Consider the following 18,234-nt stretch of genomic DNA (forward strand, 5'->3'; position numbering starts at 1 on the left):
TGTTTGCAGCGCTGGCCGTACTCCCGTTTTGTCTCGGGTGTAGAGGATCCAGCGCTGGTGATCAAGTATAGACACTTACCAGCGCTTTTCTTGACCTCCGTGGAATAAGCAGGTATCCCAGCATACCTGAGGAAGCCTCTGGTAATCAAGCTGGTCTCCTTCCCCGGCTTGCTCTCGCGTTCCCCGAACCCCGAGCAAGCAGGTCTCCTTCCCTGCGGTTTGCAGGGTGGTTCGGGGAACGCGAGAGCAAACCGCAGCGAAGCTGGTCTCCTTTCCCGGTTTGCTCTCTCGTTCCCCGAACCCCCGAGCAAGCAGGTCTCCTTCCCTGCGGTTTGCAGGGTGGTTCGGGGAACGCGAGAGCAAACCGCGGAGAAGCTGGTCTCCTTTCCCGGTTTGCTCTCTCGTTCCCCGAACCCCCGAGCAAGCAGGTCTCCTTCCCTGCGGTTTGCAGGGTGGTTCGGGGAACGCGAGAGCAAACCGCGGAGAAGCTGGTCTCCTTTCCCGGTTTGCTCTCGCGTTCCCCGAACCCCCCTTGAAGCCGCCCAACAGCGCTGCAGTGTGGCCACATCTAACACCACTTGCAGCGCTGGTTGCTGTAAGTGTGGCCACTCTGCAGTGCTGGCCCTATACAGCTGTACTAATACAGCTGTAACAACCAGCGCTGCAAAATTTTAGATGTAGACATGGCCTAAGTGTCTACATGGGGAACAAATATTTAATAATAGGCTCTTCATTCTAGCAGAGAAAGGTGTAACGTGATCCAGTGGCTGGAAATTGAATCTAGACAAATTCAGGCTGGAAATCAGGCGTAAATGTTTAACAGTGAGAGTAATTAACCAATTTCTGGTGGATTCTCTATCATCGCCAATTTTAAAATCTAGACTGGATGATTTTTCTAAAAGATAAGCTCTAGTAATTCTTTGAGGGAAGTTTTATTGCTTGTGTTATACAGGAATCAGCCTAGATGATCCCAATGATCTCTTCTGGCCTTGGAATCTATGAATAGATTACAGTTCACATTAACTTTGTTCTAACCCTCATCTCTCCCTTCCCTGCCCCCTCTTATTTTGTCTTCATTTCCTTTATTTTTCTGATACAAGGCCAGATACTGCTACTCTACTGAGCTCTGTACTTAAGTAGGACTGCTTGCAGAGTAAGGAACTACCCAGCATGAGAGAGGGTGACAGTATCTGGCTACTAGACGGCAATCTTTTCATGGCAGGGATTCTCTCTTTTTGAAAAGCCCCATGCAAATTTGTTACTATATAACTATTAATTATTATAAAGAGAGGGAGAGAGAGGACTATGGGGAAACTGAAAAAACAAGAATAAGAAAAGAAGAAAATGGCTTGAAGGAAAATGGCAAATAAGAAAGAATAAGTTCTCCTAGGGTGTCAGGTGAAGATGCTGTATTAATGAAAATCCTTCTGGAACAGGAGGAGGAGGAGGAGGAGGCTCCTCCAGCAAGAATAGGAGCCTGCTATGGTGGAGCCAGAAGGCACCACAGATAATATCTGTAAACTTTCTAATGCTTAGCAATGGATTTCCCTGACCACAACATTTAGTGCTGACAAGACGTACAAGGAGTTTAATATGAATATGGTTGTGCATGTAGATATGTTGCAATTAGTTTTCTTTTTATTCATAATTTATTTAATTGCCAGTAGTTTCTATGACCTTCATAAACTCTCTTTAATTTTACCTGCTGAGCTCATGATCTTCAGCAGTGTCATTCTTATTTCATATATTTCTACAGGGTTATGCCCTACTGAATTTTTATGCAAAACATATATTATTTCACATTTACCTGTTTTCTAGTAAGAAGTCACCATGCAACTTTTTTTGTTTAAAAAAATTAATTCAAATGAGCCCTTGTTTTCTGTTGTATTTTAAAGTATATAATTGAGTATTGAAAAAGATAGAGGAAACAGGTTTTTTGTCACACTATTCCTGATCCTTCCACTCTTTTGTGTGAAGAACATTCATGATTACCTGCCTTTGCAATTTATCACATGGATAACATGATTATATATGTGAATGACAGTACCACTAGTCTTTGCATCAGAGAATCTGGAAGAGGTTTTGGGGAAGCCCTTTCTGCACTGACATAGATGTTTGTGCTCTGGAGCTTGGGTATACTGGCACAGACATTTTCTTGGTAATGCTTACCTGCACTGAAACCAGTGTTTATACCCATTTTGGCACCAATGGCTCTTTTTGTGCTACGATTGTGCAATGGGCCTAGAGATGAGTGCTCTTTGGATTTTAGCAGATTAGTGAGATGCTAAATACATATCCACAGAGGGGAGAATAATACAGTGACTGTGCCCTGCAGGAACTGATATCCACCCTGGGTTCACTAGCTGATTAGAACTAATTACTTTCAGGAATCCTAAAGAGGCAAGATTGATACAAATAGAATTGCCATGCCATGCCGTGCTTCTTGTTCTTGATGAGCTGGTGGATAAGGCATGGCGGACACCACACCTCTCATTTTCTCTTTGCTGCAGTAGATGGAGAAAAAGTATGTCTGATCCAGAGACAGTGCCAGTGATGTCTTCCACCAGAATACTCCAGTGTGAAGGATTGGTTGTTCAGGTGGCTATGGTCGGCGGAAGGACCAGCCAAATTCTCAGCATTGTGCCCTGGATCACAGATTTGATGTTGGTACTAGTTTTTTTGTGAGATGTCTCTTTGGGTACGTCTACACTACCCACCAGATTGGCGGGTAGCGATCGATATATCAGGGATCGATTTATCGCATGTAGTGTAGGCATGATAAATCAATCCCTGATCGCTCTCCTGTCGACTGCTGAACTCCAGCTCGGTGAGAGGTGAAAGCAAAATTGACAGGGGAGTGGCAGCCGTCGGCCCACGCCACGAGCACACGAAGTAAGTGATTTTAAGTCTATCTAAGATACATCGACTGCAGCTATGCTATTCTCGTAGCTGAAGTTGCGTATCTTAGATCAGTTCTCTCTCCCCCCTCCCCATGTAGATAAGGCCTTTGTGTTGTCTGAGAAATGCAGATGTACTGAAATTGCATGGCCAGAGATCAGGTTTGGAAGGTGGAAGAAGTGTCATACATTGGCAGAGTTTATTTCTTGAGAGCAAACCCGTGAGAGAGAATATGTTGCCCAGGATGTGGTGACTTGTTTGCGCATCAGATCTGGGGACCATTTAAATAAGTAGATATAGTGGCTGGAGCTGCTGGCTAATGAATAAATCCCTGGAGGTACAGGTTTCAGATATCGACCTTCCCTTTGGAGGCCGGAAAATGGAATGGGACATTCAGCAGTACTGTGTTCAGGAGTGGCGCCAGGGTTTCTGGAGCCCTAGGCAGAATTCAGGGGGCGGCATTTTGTGCGTTCCCCCTGGGGTGCGCGAGAACTTCCGGTTCCACTCCCATCACGCCGCCGAAGAAGGACCCTCCGCTGAAGTGCCGCAGGCGACAGCGGCAGTCATTGAGCTGCTCAATTGCCTGCCGCTGTTTTCCGCAGCATGTCAGCAGAAGATCCTTCTTCGGCGGCACGATGGGAGCACACAAAATACTGCCCCCCAAATCCTAGCGACCGCCTAGGGTCACCTAATGGAAGCGCCGGCCCTGACTGTGTTGAACAACCAGGTGTAGGTGGTTCTGCAGAAGGCAAAGATGACTACAGACACACCCTTCATTCTCTGTGGTCATTTCTCAATTATACAGCAGGAAAATGAAACTTTAGTGGCTGAAAGGTGTTAAGACTTGTTGCTGCCCTCCCCTCAGACCCAAACTGCACCTGTACTACTGGGCACCAGAATAAATGTTGGAATTTATTAAAATTTTTATTGGTACAATTTTCATGTAGGGACAAAAGGACAAACTGTCTTAGTTGGGACACTCCTTCTAATAAATACAGAGGAGACTGAACGTTCTTCATGCACCAAAGAGGTCCATCAGGGGGATGCAATTACCATTCTGATATATAGCTAGGCTGTGGTGATGGGGATTTGATCTTTAGAAATAGCTAAATATGTAATGGCCATTTGAACTGTTTTGCAACATGTTTTCAGGCTGCAAAGGTGTAGGATCTCATGACATATCCAAATAAAATTCTAGTGAGTGCTGAGTCTGTGATTATGCTGTATATTGGTACCAGTGCTATAGTGGTGTAAGAAAGAAGTCCTGGCAGCTAAATTTAAATTTATCAAGAAGGGTCTTAAGCACCTATGGTCGTTTTTCTGAAATGTTTCCAGGTGCACTCCCGGGGTCAGACAGACTATAGAAACTTCAGGGTCTCAAGATGTGAATGAGAACATGCGAAGAAGCAGCATTTCATTACATTTGTTAAGCACTGTGGGTGAAAGGAGAGCCTAGGCAGAAGGGGTGGGCTCCATGTTAATTGCAGTGGAATCAGACGTTTGTCACAGAAAGCTGTGACAAGGTTTGTGAAAATTATTTAAACTAGACACTAGGGGGAAATCAACAGGCACAAAGGAAAAACTCAAGTCAGACAACAATATCTGCTGAGTATTTCATTAAAACAAATGAATCTCTGTATGGCTGACATAAAGGCCTGAAAAATAACAAGGTGTCAGATAAAGGAGATAAATATAGGCAAAGGTCAAAAATGAAAAACTATATACCCATGTGGAGGTGAATAAGGAAGTGGGGATGTGTATTATTTGCATTGCAGTGGTACCTACATTACCCAATCAGGGCCACATTGTGCTAGATACTATATAAACAATTAAAAAAAGATGGTCCCTGCTCCAGAGAGCTCCTAATCTGGAATTATGACAAGATAGAACCAATAGAAGAAGAGATGAAATGGTGCAAGGATGAGAGCTTTAATAGCAAAAACTTTGAAGTAGGTGAACTAGAAGACCTGGTAATGGAATAGGACCGTGCTAATAGTGATTATTATTTGTTTTACCATAATGCATGTGAGCCCTAGTCCAGGACTTGGACCATTGTGCTGGATGCAGTACAAACAGAGAAGAATATCACATTTTTCATCTTTAAAATACCATACATACTATTTTGATACTAAAGAATTTGTATACTGTAATTATTTCTCGTCAACACTAATACCATATTTCTGCAGTGTCAAGCACTTGCTTTACTCTTACCACCACTTATATGCATACAGGAGATTTAGAAAGAAAATCTTTATTTAGGAACATGGGAACAGAGGAATTTTGTTTATTTTTTGAAGAGAAAAGTGAGCTAAGATATTAGTTCAAATACATGACTAGGAAGCTAACTGTTTAAATCAGATTCCAAAGAAAAGATTTATTAGAAGAGGAAAGGTGACATTTCGCATTTAATGAGAGCACAATTGTCAAACATTTCAAAAACCGAAAGTGTTTATAAAAATTTAGTTATAAAAGGAAAATATGCCAGATTTAAAATATATATATTTTAGTAAATATTTGTGCACTTATTTTTACTGTCTGAAAACTTGCAAAAAAAGGAAGCCTGAAGACTCCTGAAAAGCAAAATAAAAGTGCTCATTTATCCTGGAATCTTAGCTTTCGATGAGCAGATTCAACAGTGTCTGTTTTCATTCATTCTCAAGTCTACTGTAAGGATGATCAGAATCCTGAAGGAGTGCCCGATTTTCACATCCTCCTATTGAAGTAAAATGGGTTATCTCTGATCCTGGACCACTATCTGAAGGGAATAGAAAAACATTCGACTACTAAAATAATTACAGAGATAAATACTATATCTTTTTACCATCTTTTATATTTCAAACTTTTTATTAGGATTGTTAATGTTTCCAGATAATATCTGTATTTTATAGGAAGTAAATGGCAATAACAAAGGATACTACATGTAAAACTACACAACCGTTCTTTAAAAAATGTGAAAAGATTTTTATAAACTTTCTATAAGCATGAGGGTTGGACTTCACATTATTAGCATCTGTTTTTGATAGTACAATTTCAAGTGTTGTTTTTTCCCCTCAGGACATTTATTCAGAACAGCTGGGGATCAACCGTGTAACCTGTCCACAGTGTCGAGTGCCTTCCCAATGGTCAGCCACCCAGTCTTTGGTCTACATACAGCCAGCTCAGGGCATTCAGAGTTTGGTGGCTTGGGAACACTTGGTACTCCCACAGCCTTAGCAGCACATCCCCAACTAGCACCTTTTCCAGGTAAACATCTGTTACAAAGAATATTCAACCTTCTGAAGAAGAAACAATGAACTGTCCTAATTCAAATAGACAGTGATTTATTTTACATCAACAAGCAAGGTAGAAGAGGTTCAACTTTCCTGTGTCAAAGACCTCAAGATCTGGGGCTGGGCAATGTCCAGGAAATTCCTGAGTGTAATTTACAATGTGAGGAAAGGAAAACATTGCAGATTGTCCGAGATTATCACTAATAGCCTCTCAGGAGTCATCCTCGAAGAACCACTATAGTGTAACAGAAGTAATAGGTGTTCTTGCCAATAGTGAGGTTTAACCAGCCAGACACTTGTTTTTTCTTTTTTTTCATCTTAACATGCCTTTGTTTCTATTAGGTGTATGTGTTCATCACAAACAATAACATTAGAAGGTATTTATTTAATATTGAGAAAAGATGCAAGGGTAATGGATCTATTCTCCCTTTTTTGGGGTAACTTTTTCAATTGTGTTTTCTGTCCGACACCTGTAATAGTGAAAGTTCTAATCAAGCTCAAGAGATAATGTTGATTTTAGTTGTCCTTTGTCAGCTCAAGCTGTGATTGATAAGAACCATGAATTTTTCTTCACTTTGAGGGTCAAGAACAATGGTTAAAATTTTCAGAAGCACTTTAATGACTTAGGGTGCCCATGTCTCACTGAAAGTCAATGGGACTTAGGATCCTAAGTGCCTGTCACTTTTGTAAATGAGACTTAGAACCTGGGTTCTGTAGCTAGTTTTGAAAATTTTACCCCAGGTGAATAGGTACCTAAAAATTATCAAGTTGTAGCAACTCAGTAGGGTCCCAAAGTATGGAAATACTACAGACACTGCTTTAGGGTAATGATTATTATTGCTCTCCTTAGATAACTGTTACTGGTAATAAATTTTATTCATGGTGGCATCTTACAATAAGCTCTAATAAGCCCTTTCCTGAGCAAAATTGCAGAATTCTGTGGGAGATCGGTTTTTTTGCATGCACAAAATTATGTGCCCAGGTAGCATCTGACTTCCATCTTAAGGTGTCAGATATTCTGCTAGTATTTTCCCACATCCTAATTCTGCTTGTATTTAGAACTCTTTAATCCCCTGGGGAAACAAACCTCATATCTTAATACACATTGAGCATCATAGAGAAGTGTGGGTGGCAAAATTTGTCTCCTGATGAAGTGAAGTGTTTTCGTAACTCAGTCTTCTGTAGATTGCAACAGAATATTTTTTCACGACAACAGGATTTTCCTTTCTAGGAACTGAACTATGTGTAAAGACTGTATTTTTTTTAAATAGAATTTGTAAGAATAGAATTCTACCTCCAAAATTCCACTTGGCTTACTCATCCTCTCTTGATAAAAACCCTGAGCAAACCTTGTAATTCCTTGTAATCTTTTACTTTGTTTGCCAGAATGACCTAGTTATATTTTAGAAATCATGTAAATAGAACAGAAGTAGAATGTTGTCACGAGATAAAGGTTCACAACTAGACAGAGGCAAGGCATTTAGAGGAAATCCATGTTGAGGTGAAGTCTAGAAGGATAAAATTATATCATAGCAGAAGACCTTAATCCTGGGACAATATTGTAGTTCATTGGTTTGTCTCTTTTATGCTGAATGATTCATGCAGCTGTAACCATTTTATCTACTGGATATTGGTGCAATAGAATGACAGTTACTTACTCTAAGCCTTATTCTGAGAGATGCTGAACATCCACATTTACCATAGATGTCAATCCTTTGTGTTTAAGAAAATTGTTTATTTTACTTCAATGAGAGTTGCATTTCCTCAGCATCCCTTAGGATCAGGCCCTAAATCATTACTTATCTGCTTTTCAGTGATGGTCTTGGAAAAGAGACCTCTTGGGTGCTTCAGTTAACCCGGAAGCATCTTATCTATAAAGGTACAGTTTTTTTATGACTAAGATTGTATGTAGAGAGAGTTTTAGTTGTACATTTTCTCAGAGAATTTTGCTTTGCTGTCCTGCTAAAAGACTGTGTTGAGTTTATACATCCCATTTGATATAATATCAGACAATATAGAAAGTTTACATAACTATACATAGCTATACAACTGTACATAGCCATTCTGTGTCATTTGAATCTTTGAATCACATCACACCAGGGACAAGCAATTTTCTTGCTTGGTATTTGTGTTACTCCATCCTTTGTGCTGCCCTGTGACCATTCTCTTTGTGTTCCCTTCTTAGCACATGGTAGTGTATTCTCCTTCTCCGGTAGTCTCCACATCTTGATACATCTCAAATATTCTTACCTTTTTCTGAGCAGTAATCACCTTCTTTCATCACATTTTACTGTGAATTCATTGCTCTTTGTTTAGTTTACATACTTGATATTGAGTGACACCATGGCAGGTTATAAGATCAGTGTATTTGTCACCGGCATTGTTCACAATCCAGTTTTCATAACCATTAATAGTGTCAGCCAATGAATGTAAAACATGACACATAATCTAACCGTCCTTTCCAAATTCTCTTCTTGAATAGTAATTCTAACTGACTGTTTTAAAATAAAAGGCTAAATTCTATTCTCAACTACACTGATGTAAATCAGGTATAACTTTATTAACTTCACTAGAGAAATTGACATCAGTGTAAATAACAGCAGAATTTGCCACCTGTTGGTACAATTTCCATCTTCATACTGTATTGAAGTTGGTACCATCTCTTTAAAAATGAAGCATTCCTGTGGAGCAATGGATTCTTCAGGTTCTCAACTTGATCACATGGAACTTACTCAAAGCTGATGCATATGCTTGCTGCTTTTTTAAAGTATATTTGGTTTTGTTTTTTTTTAAAAGCATAATTGTACAGAGGAACCCTTAAAGCAGCAATTTCTAAGAGGAGGACACTAATTCAAAAAATAACATGAGTTAGATATAAAAGGCCTATTTGTCATCTAGTCTATCCTGTTACTTGTGGAGATTGTTCCGTACCGTGTATTTTCTAGTGCTCTGTCAATCTATACTATTAATCATTTTGGTAATAGGAATTCCATTATTTCCTTTGGAAGCTTACTCCATAATCTTATTCTCCATTGGCCTGATCAGCAACACTCAGAGGTTATTTGGGTTTTTTTGTTGTTGTGTAAAATAGCATAATACGTTATGACAATTTCTTTCCTTACTGTTGAACAACACAATCAAAAGAGCTGCGACCACCATTTAAAAAAACAAAACAAAACAAACAAAAACAGTGTGGCAAGCCATGAAGGGAACTGTAAGTTCCCTTTCTCTTTCAGAAGTTACAGTATTTTATGTAGCAGTACACACTTGCTTAACTGCTTTGTTTTATGAAGTCCAAACTTTTTTTGTACTTATGTCATATTTGCATTTACAGATCTTATTTCTGACACTCTCTTGTTACAGGTAGTATAAGATCATGACCCTCGCCCCCCACTCCCCGCCCCCCTTTTATTTAAAAGAAGTTTCAAAAAGATCTTCCCCTTGCCAAAACATGAACCAGTTGTTTTACCAGTTTTTTTTTTCTTTTTAAGCAAAGGAGCTTGTTCCTTTAACAGTTTTTTTATTCCTTTGGAAGTGATTTAAAAGTTCTTTTTTCTGGATTATGCTGTGTGTTTTGGTTTGTTGCTGAATAAATGTGTCCATTCTAACAAGTGTTTTTAAGTTGGCTCCACTGCAGTAACTTCAGCAGCTATTGCAAACTATGGCACTGATACTGCGAAACAGTTGTTTTGGGCAGATTCGTATGCCATCATGGATCCCAGTACAAGCTCAGGCATCAACACTGTTGGGCAGTGAATGGTGCACAGGTTGTCTACCTCACTAGTAATCTCTGCATCAGAGATGTCTGTGTGTCTGAGATGCCATATGTACAGTATAATTACAGTGTTGTTGTAGCCATGGTGGTCCTAGGATACTAAAGAGGGGGTAATGTCTCTTATTGGTCTAGCTTGAGTGCTCTGTAAGCTCAAAAGCTTCTCTCTTTCACAACAGAAGTTGGTCCAATAAAAGATATTACCTCACCCACCTTGTCTCTGTTTTATGTACAATATTTAATATATAGTATTTTGGGGACTTTCCAGGTGAAAGATGCCACAAAAATTCTAAGATGCTGCTGTGTTTAAAATTCAATTATTTTGATTACTAAGGGACCATGTCAAATGGTTGTATATTTGATCTGCTTGAAAAAAGGAGATTTCATAAATTATTCAAGACTAAAACTGATTTCCTGTTTTGTTAGTAAAACACATTCTCAGTTTTTTTCAATGTTTTCAAAGTGAGATTCTCATCCCCTACTCAGGCCTCTTTGTGTTGTGTAGAAATGCAGGAATGGCATAAAGGAGCCCTGACAGCACTTTCTGGCTGTGGAAGGATTCTTCCTCCCCCTCACCCCCCATGCTCTGTAAAACAAAACAAAACAAAAAACGTACTACTATTAAAAGATGGCCTTTTAAGGACTCTTTTTTTTTTTTTTCAAATGTTGGTGTAGGGGGGAAACTGAGGCAGGGCTGGGGGCACAATGGTCATGTCTGGGGCAGAGCTGTACAGGTTCCTGGCATCACTGTGTACCACAGGGCAGTCCCAGGCTATCTCAATTTGGAGAGGTTCCCAGGGATGTTCAAGTTACGATAGAGAACCCAGAGTAGATAAAAATTGGGAGGGTTCACTGGATATAAAGGTACCGTAGCACCTTGTCTCCCTGACCTGGGAGTTCTGGGCTGCACCTCTTAAGAGGCACAGCATGGACTCACTCTCACTTTTCACATGATGGATGATAAGCATGCAAAAGTGACCTGTGTTTCCTGATGATGTTCAAGAGCACCAATGTAATTTTGTTGCGGTCACCTCAGCATTGCAACTTACGTGGGGTTTTTTTTATGTGCTTGTTTTCAAAATGGGAATAAATAACAATTTAGGGTGTAATTTTCAAAAGCTCTTAAATAACTTCAGAGTGTAAGTCCAAGAGAGAGTCAGTGACACTTGTACTTTTCAGTCACTTTAAAATAGGCAGATTTATTTTGTGGATCTGCTGTAAATTGCACACAGAAGCTTCGTTAGATGAAGATTAAAAAGATAAATTGAGTGAGATAACTAATGTTTTGGGGTTTTTTCCTTTTTCTTCTTCTTTGAGGTACAGAATGGTGGCGAACAGATGTGCACACTCGTACAGGGGCTGCTTTTTTCCCACCTCTTCTGGGAATTCCACCACTATTTGCTCCTCCTGCCCAGAATCATGATTCCAGTTCATTCCATTCAAGAACTACAGGAAAAAATAGTCGAGGTGGTTTAGAAAAAGGTAACAGCTGAAGTTGTAACATGAATAAAACAAGCCTGAGCCTATATCGGGGTCGGCAGCTTTTCAGAAGTGGTGTGCTGAGTCTTCATTTATTCACTCTGATTTAAGGTTTTGCGTGCCGGTAATACATTTTAATCTTTTTAGAAGGTCTCTCTTTCTATAAGTCTATAAACTGTTGTTGTATGTGAAGTAAACAAGTTTTTTATAATGTTTAAGAAGCTTCGTTTTAAATTAAATTAAAATGCAGATCTTATCAGTTTAGTGAAGTGGTTATTAACCAGGGGTGCATTTACCCCCTGGGGCAGGGCTGGTGCAAGGATATTTTGCACCCTAGGCAAAACTTCCACCTTGTACCCCTCCCCTGCACATCAGTTCATTGAGGGGCAAATCCCAACGAGCCCAGGGGCTGCTCCCCAGACCAGATTTCCCCCCTCTCCGCCCCCTGAACACCCCTGGAGGGTGCACAGTCCCCCCACGAGCCCTGCCCACTCCACCCAGATGGCCCCTGCCCCAAGTCCACTCACTGGCTTTTCTGGGCTTGGGCCGCTGCAGCAACTCAGCAGGGAGGAGCCGCCTTCCGGAGGCACCGGAGAGCCAGAGCATCCTGCTTGCGGCAGCAGCAAGCCCCAGCCATGGAGGAGCTGGCGCAGTGCAGAGGGGCAGCAGCCCTGCAAAAGCAGCGGCACTGCTAGCGGGAAGCAGCTATGCCCCCCCACCCCTCCTGCCCAGGCTGTGGCCCAGCGCTCCCTCCCCGGGGGCTCCTGCAGTCTTCAGTGGATATATGTGAGCGCCAGCCCCCATACGCCCCCTGTCTCTCCCCTCACCTAGGGTTACCATATTTCAACAATCAAAAAAGATGGGAGAGCCCTGCCCTAGCCCCGCCCCATCCACTCCCTCCCACTTCCCACCCCGATTGCCCTGGTCAGAACCTCCAACCCCCACCTCCCCCCGCTCCTTGTCCCCTGACTGCCCACTCCTGGGACCCCTTTCCTGACTGCCCCCCAGAACCTCACCCCCTACCTAAGCCTCCCTGCTCCTTTTCCCCTGACTGCTCCCTCCTGAGACCACCTCCCCAACTGCCCCCCTAGGACTCTACCCTCTACCTGTCCCCTCACTGCCCCAACCCTTATCCACCCCTCCACCCCCAGACAGCTCCCAAGGGACTCCCACACCCCATCCAACCACTCCCCACCCCCAACAGGACCCCCCAGAACTCCCGACCCATCCAACCCTCCCCCTGCTCGCTGACTGTCCCCTGGCACTCCTCTTACCAGGCCCATGCCGGTCAGACGCTGGCTCCACGTGGAGGCAAAACTCCACATGGAGTGCTGAGGCAGCGGGAAGGGGGGAGCTGCAGGAGGGGCAGCGGCTCACACTTCCAGGAGCCGCAGAACCCAAGAGTTGGTGAGGGGGGAACTGGGGGGCGCGCCGGTCTGGGCTGTGGCTCACTGCTCCCCCCCGGGGGGGGTCCTACTGCAGCAGATAAATGTGGGCGGTGGTCCCCATGCTCCCAGGAGTGAGAGCCGCTGCTGCCGCCCCTCCCACAGCAGGCTCAGGGCCCTGTGCCCCGGCGGCTCACACTCCCGGGAGCTGCAGAACCTGAGCATAGTGAGGAGGGAGGCGGGGGAGCGCACCTGCCGCCGGTCTGGGGTCCTAGCCGCCGGCCCTGCTAAGCCTCCTCCCGGCCTGGGGTTCCGTTCACTCAGTTGGCAGTGGGCTGAGTGGGGCCGGTGGCTGGGATCCCGACTGACAGCCGCGTTCCAGGCAAAATGGGCTCGCGTGCCAAAGGTGGCATGCGTGCCGTAGGTTGCAGGCCCCTGGCCTATATGATTTTTTGGTAGTGTGCATGAGTTTTACTTTGAATTCATCATCATCATCATCATCCTTGCCATATCTAAACAATTTAGTCTGAGTTTATTTTGGCAGTGTGGGCTTTCAATCACTGAATATCACTTCTAGGACATATATTTTTGATTTCTTGTTTTTCTATGATTCTATATCTAGGCCATTGCATACCGAGTATACACAGCAGATTTGTTTTTAAAGGAGTAGGTTGATATACAAGTCCATATTCAGTCACCTGTAGCAAATACAGTTCCACTACGTCGTCAAAGTTGGGGGCTGGCTCTGGGGGACTGTACCCACCTCCAGGGTAGCAGTATGCAGGGAAAGGCGGGGAAGAGCCATAGGATATCATAATTTTACAGATGTTCCTGTTTTTCACCTCGCTTCCCTAGGAGATTTTGGGGGGTGGTAGTGAGAGAGGGCCCCTCTCCCTGCACACACCCACACCCTGTGTGTCATTAAGCCAAGGTATTTGAGCCAGATGCTGAGTTCAGGACTTGTGCCTTAGTCATGCAAGCCTCTAAGTGCCGTCTCTTTAAAAAAAATCACGGTGCAGCAGTTGGACATGGCCTTCAGCTTTCTTACTGCAATTATTCCAAATTCACACCAATAAAACCTTTATCCAGTGCCATCACACATCCTCTCTCTATGTAGTATAAATTATAATTTACATAATTTAACTGAGATCTTGATGGATGGGCAGTAGTCAGGAAATTTTTGGCATCCTCTTCCATGCTCCCAAGTCCACGTGCTCAAGATTCCAGAACCCCAGAATGGGAAATTATGTGTGTGTCAAGGATTACCTCTTGAAAAACTTAGTTTTTGAAACCTAATTTGTAAAACTAAAACTTGTCTGATTTCAAATGAAATTCTTTTAAGTTTCTCACTTTTTCTTCCTTGATATCTCTCCACTCCCCAACAGGCCTTGCACAGTAAGAAGCTGCAGATGCAGCTTCCTACACACACTTCTCTCTTTGCCTTTAAGATATGAAGGGATTCCTCCTAGCAGAGGCTTAGCACAGTGTATGTTTTTAAGGTCTTTATTTTGCAACAGAGTAAATTGTATCTTTACTGACTAAACTTTGAGTGTATTGTTGAAAATAGACAATTCTTGATTTCTGACAGTAAACTACAAATTATTCAATCCAGTCTTCTATGTCTCCTTATAGGTATTGTCATGTTTTCCTTAAAAACAACAAACAACCCGCCTCCCCTCCAAATTACTCCTTTTCTTGAGGTAGCTGTGTTTTATAGGACAGTATATTGTAGGATTTAAATATGTCTTTACCTGATGGTTCTGACCTCTTGTTACGGGTACACTTAATATAGGCTAATATGACCATAACTCATTATGGAAGTGACTGCTTAATGTCTGCAATTCTGTAAATCACAGTTTTTAATCTTTTTAAGGTGTGAATGGATCAATAAATGGAAACAGTACAACATCAGTATCTGGGGTCAACACATCAGTATTGCTCACTACCACTGCAAGCTCTGCAGGACAAGCAAAGGCTATAACTTCAGGAGGGGGAGGTCGCAAATGTAACCAGGAACAAAACACAAACCAGCTTTTGGATACCAGAGCTGACAAAATCAAAGATAAGGTAAATAACCTAAAAAAGCAGCTGATTCGTGGCTGAAGGTGTAAGATTATAGTATTGGCCTTTAAAACTCAATTGTCTACAATTAAGATTATAATATAAAGCATTTTATCCCCTTTGCCAATGTCTTGGGATTTCCTTTTTCTCTAATGCAGGATTTCTCACCTTGCACCAGTTGATTATGCCCATTAACTAAAAGCCAGCGTTAAAGCTTTATGTGTAGGTTCCACTAACCTGAATAGATTAGTCATACTTGGTCATGCATGGGAAGATAACATTGAATTTCATAGTAAAAAGAACATTTTGGCACTTTGAGAAAAGAGTCACATATCTTCCTATGTGAGATTTCCTATCTATGAGGTAATGGAAGTATTATTAGTGGCCTCATTTCAGCAAAGTACTTAAGCATATGCCTAACTTTAAGCACAAGTATTTTCATTGAAGTAGGATTACTCACATACTTAGTTAGGCACCTGTTTAAGTACTTTTCTTCACTGAGTCCCAAGTTACTTATGTCCAAGCAATAGAAACTGGAGGCTAGAATTCAGTCTCCTTGTGGTTAGAAAGGAAGGGACTTGGACAGTACCGGCTGCCAATAACTAGATTAAATGTCAAAGGATAGAAGTGCATTAATTCTGATACTTTTTGTGACAGTCACTTGATACCATAACCTTCTTGCCTCTTTCCATTGCAATGGTCTGATTGTTGCTGTTCCACACTACATTCTCAAGCGCTATGTTTTTAATTTAATTTTTTCTGTGGCTTGGGACGTGCAAAACATCTAAAGATCTAAGATTTTTAGGTGTTTTAAGATGCAGGCTTGGATAACTTACTTACTCTCTTTTACCTTGATGACAAGCTTATCTAGGGAGTCTTTTTACAAAATCTGTCCCACCAAAAGTATAAAATACATTTTACCTCAGAATACTGTTTAAACATGCACCCTCTAACAACCTTCAAATGCCTTGGAATGTTTTGCTAGGCATGTCGGAATCTTAGTATGCTTTTTAGATTCTCCAGATTTGTTTATGAAATTTAGAAATGGAGCAGCTGAAGAATAATTTTGTATCAGTTCATAAGATTTGCATGCAAATGTATTCGCATTTCTGCCTCATTCGCAAGTAGGGAATTTCCTAGGACACAGTATCTTTAATAATACCTCTCTTTTATGTATCCCAGGTGTTTGCTTGCTATTTACTGCCAGTAAGCACAGTGCTGAAGATATTAGAATGTTAACTGTCTGTCTCTACCTCCAGTTTTCTCTTCCTGCAGAGTAGTTTGTGGCATAACCATGAAACAGTAGAAATCATTCAAATTTCATTTTTTGGACCTAAGCTTCAGTCTCCAAACTGAGCTGGATAAGCCAATTATCAGCCTTTAATTTTAGTCTGTAGAAATCATTCTTATTGTCACTGTCCCTCCTCCCCTCTTCTTTGTATTGTCTGTTTCCTTTAACTATCAGTTCTGAATCATTGGTAGATTTTGTTCTGTTATTGCACTTAGTTGCCACCTTCCACCACTATTGTTTCAGTTCACCAAGTATCACTTGGCTTTAAAACCAAGACAGTTCTTTATCCATTCAGATAGTTTACCATGTACTGTGCGTACAAAATTTGATTGTTTTCACTGTTGATTGCAAAGCTGGGTAAATTACAGAATGTCCAGAATTTTTGTCTGTCAAAATTTTTTTGTTGTCATTTCCCTCATAATGTAACCTATATTTGTTGGTTCTCATCTCTTTTTTTTTTTTGTAAATGATACTGACTTTCTTTACATCAGAACTTTCTAATTCTGTCCCAGTTAGTGTTCTCCATCCTGGGCTCTTCTCCACAGACCCATGCTTGGGTCAGTAGCATGGACCTGATAGCCCTTTATCAATAGAAGATTTCAATTGAGTTTCAGGCCACTGGTGTCAAGATGTGCAGAAAGCTATAAACAAGAACTCAGAAATCCTCTCTTCTGTTAAATTTTTTCCTCACCTGTTTCTGTACCCGGAGCCATTGTTACATTTGTGTCACTTACTCACTTTTGTGTTTGACGTTTTAAATAGAAACTCAAAGGTTGCGTAGTTGAACTGAAGTTAACAGTGGGGGAAGGGATTAGGGTGGGATTTTGAGTGATCTGTTGGGCACATGAAAGATCGTCGGAGGAAAACAAATGCGCAAAAGTAAAGACAGCATCGGACCTTCGGTGCAAAGGAGTACTTCACTGTTTTTGGTGTTGGTGCCTTGTCTGAAGATAAAAGGATTAAGTGTGAAGATGGTCATTTTTTCCTAGTTCAGTAGCCAAGTGGAATCAAGAAGAAGTGCTGAGATACTTTGAGAGACATAGGCTGATATTTTCAAAGATGTCCATGGAATTTGGACGCTTAAATACTTGCCAGTTGCCTTAGATAACTAAATAACTTTACCTCTATATTTGTAGTAACTGTGTATCTGTAAATGTAGCATTCCCTATAGTAAGGAAGTTCAGATAATACTTCAGATGCTGAGGTAAACATATCTATTAAGTTAATGAAAACATGTCAGGATTTAAGGGTGACGATTCTCTGTATAGCCCTGTTAAAGCTCTGTGCTGTGAAGAGCTTACACTTCTAGTAAGGTCAGAACAGGGCAAGAGTTGAGGTAAATAATAAGGGTATGAATTTTTCAGACATAAATTTAGTCAACTTCAGTATTTTGTTGCTCCTCTTAGAAATGCTGTTTCGTATTTCTATGCTTTGAAACATAAGGTGCAATTTAATTTATAACATTGTCTACCTCGCTTTCTAATTTTTCTTACTGTCTGTAAGAGACTATATTCCCTATTCATTTATTTTAAAACAACTTATTTACCTACATCTCTGTTATTGTCTTTCAAAATCTTTTTGTTTTTAATTTTTATATTGTTTCCTCATTTCTTTAACTTCATTCTTTGGTTATAGTCTTCTTCTGTAACTGACATTTTATTTTAAGCATATGTCCTTAAATAATGTGTTTGCATTTCTTGTTCATCTACACTAGCTTTTTTGTCTCCTTATGTGTTATCGATAGGTAGGGTGACCAAACAGCGAATGTGAAAAATCAGTACTGGGAATGGTGGGTAATAGGATCCTATATAAAAAAAGACCCGAAAATTGGGACTGTCCCTATAAAATCAGGATATCTGGTCACTCTACTGACAGGTAACAAGGATAACACTGAGTCATTACATTTTCATTCTTTAGAGCAGTTTTCAGTTCCTTATTTTGTTGGCTCTCTGGCTTTGGGTACATCTACACTGCAAAAAAAAACTTGCAGCAGCAAGTCTCAGAGACTGGGTCAGCTGACTCAGGCTCATCTTACTAGACTAAGAACAGCACTGTAAATGTGGCTCTGAAATTTGATGT

At 41.3% G+C, this 18,234-nt stretch overlaps 1 protein-coding gene across 13 annotated transcripts in view; it reads left to right on the top strand.

Moving 5' to 3' along the window:
• The window catches only part of BAZ2B (bromodomain adjacent to zinc finger domain 2B), a 272,845-nt gene that overhangs the window by 137,809 nt on the left and 116,802 nt on the right, over window positions 1-18,234 (top strand). For 10 of the 13 annotated variants that reach the window (XM_030580012.1, XM_030580010.1, XM_030580011.1 and 7 more), the window contains 3 exons: window positions 5,953-6,141; window positions 11,257-11,421; window positions 14,677-14,870. In XM_030580012.1, coding sequence (XP_030435872.1) covers window positions 5,953-6,141; window positions 11,257-11,421; window positions 14,677-14,870 — 548 coding nt within the window. The remainder of the gene's footprint in view (window positions 1-5,952; window positions 6,142-11,256; window positions 11,422-14,676; window positions 14,871-18,234) is intronic. The other 3 variants (XM_030580021.1, XM_030580023.1, XM_030580024.1) reach the window with 2 other exon arrangements.

Source organism: Gopherus evgoodei, chromosome 11 (genome assembly GCF_007399415.2).
Source record: "Gopherus evgoodei ecotype Sinaloan lineage chromosome 11, rGopEvg1_v1.p, whole genome shotgun sequence".
In the NCBI taxonomy this organism is placed as follows: domain Eukaryota; kingdom Metazoa; phylum Chordata; order Testudines; family Testudinidae; genus Gopherus; species Gopherus evgoodei.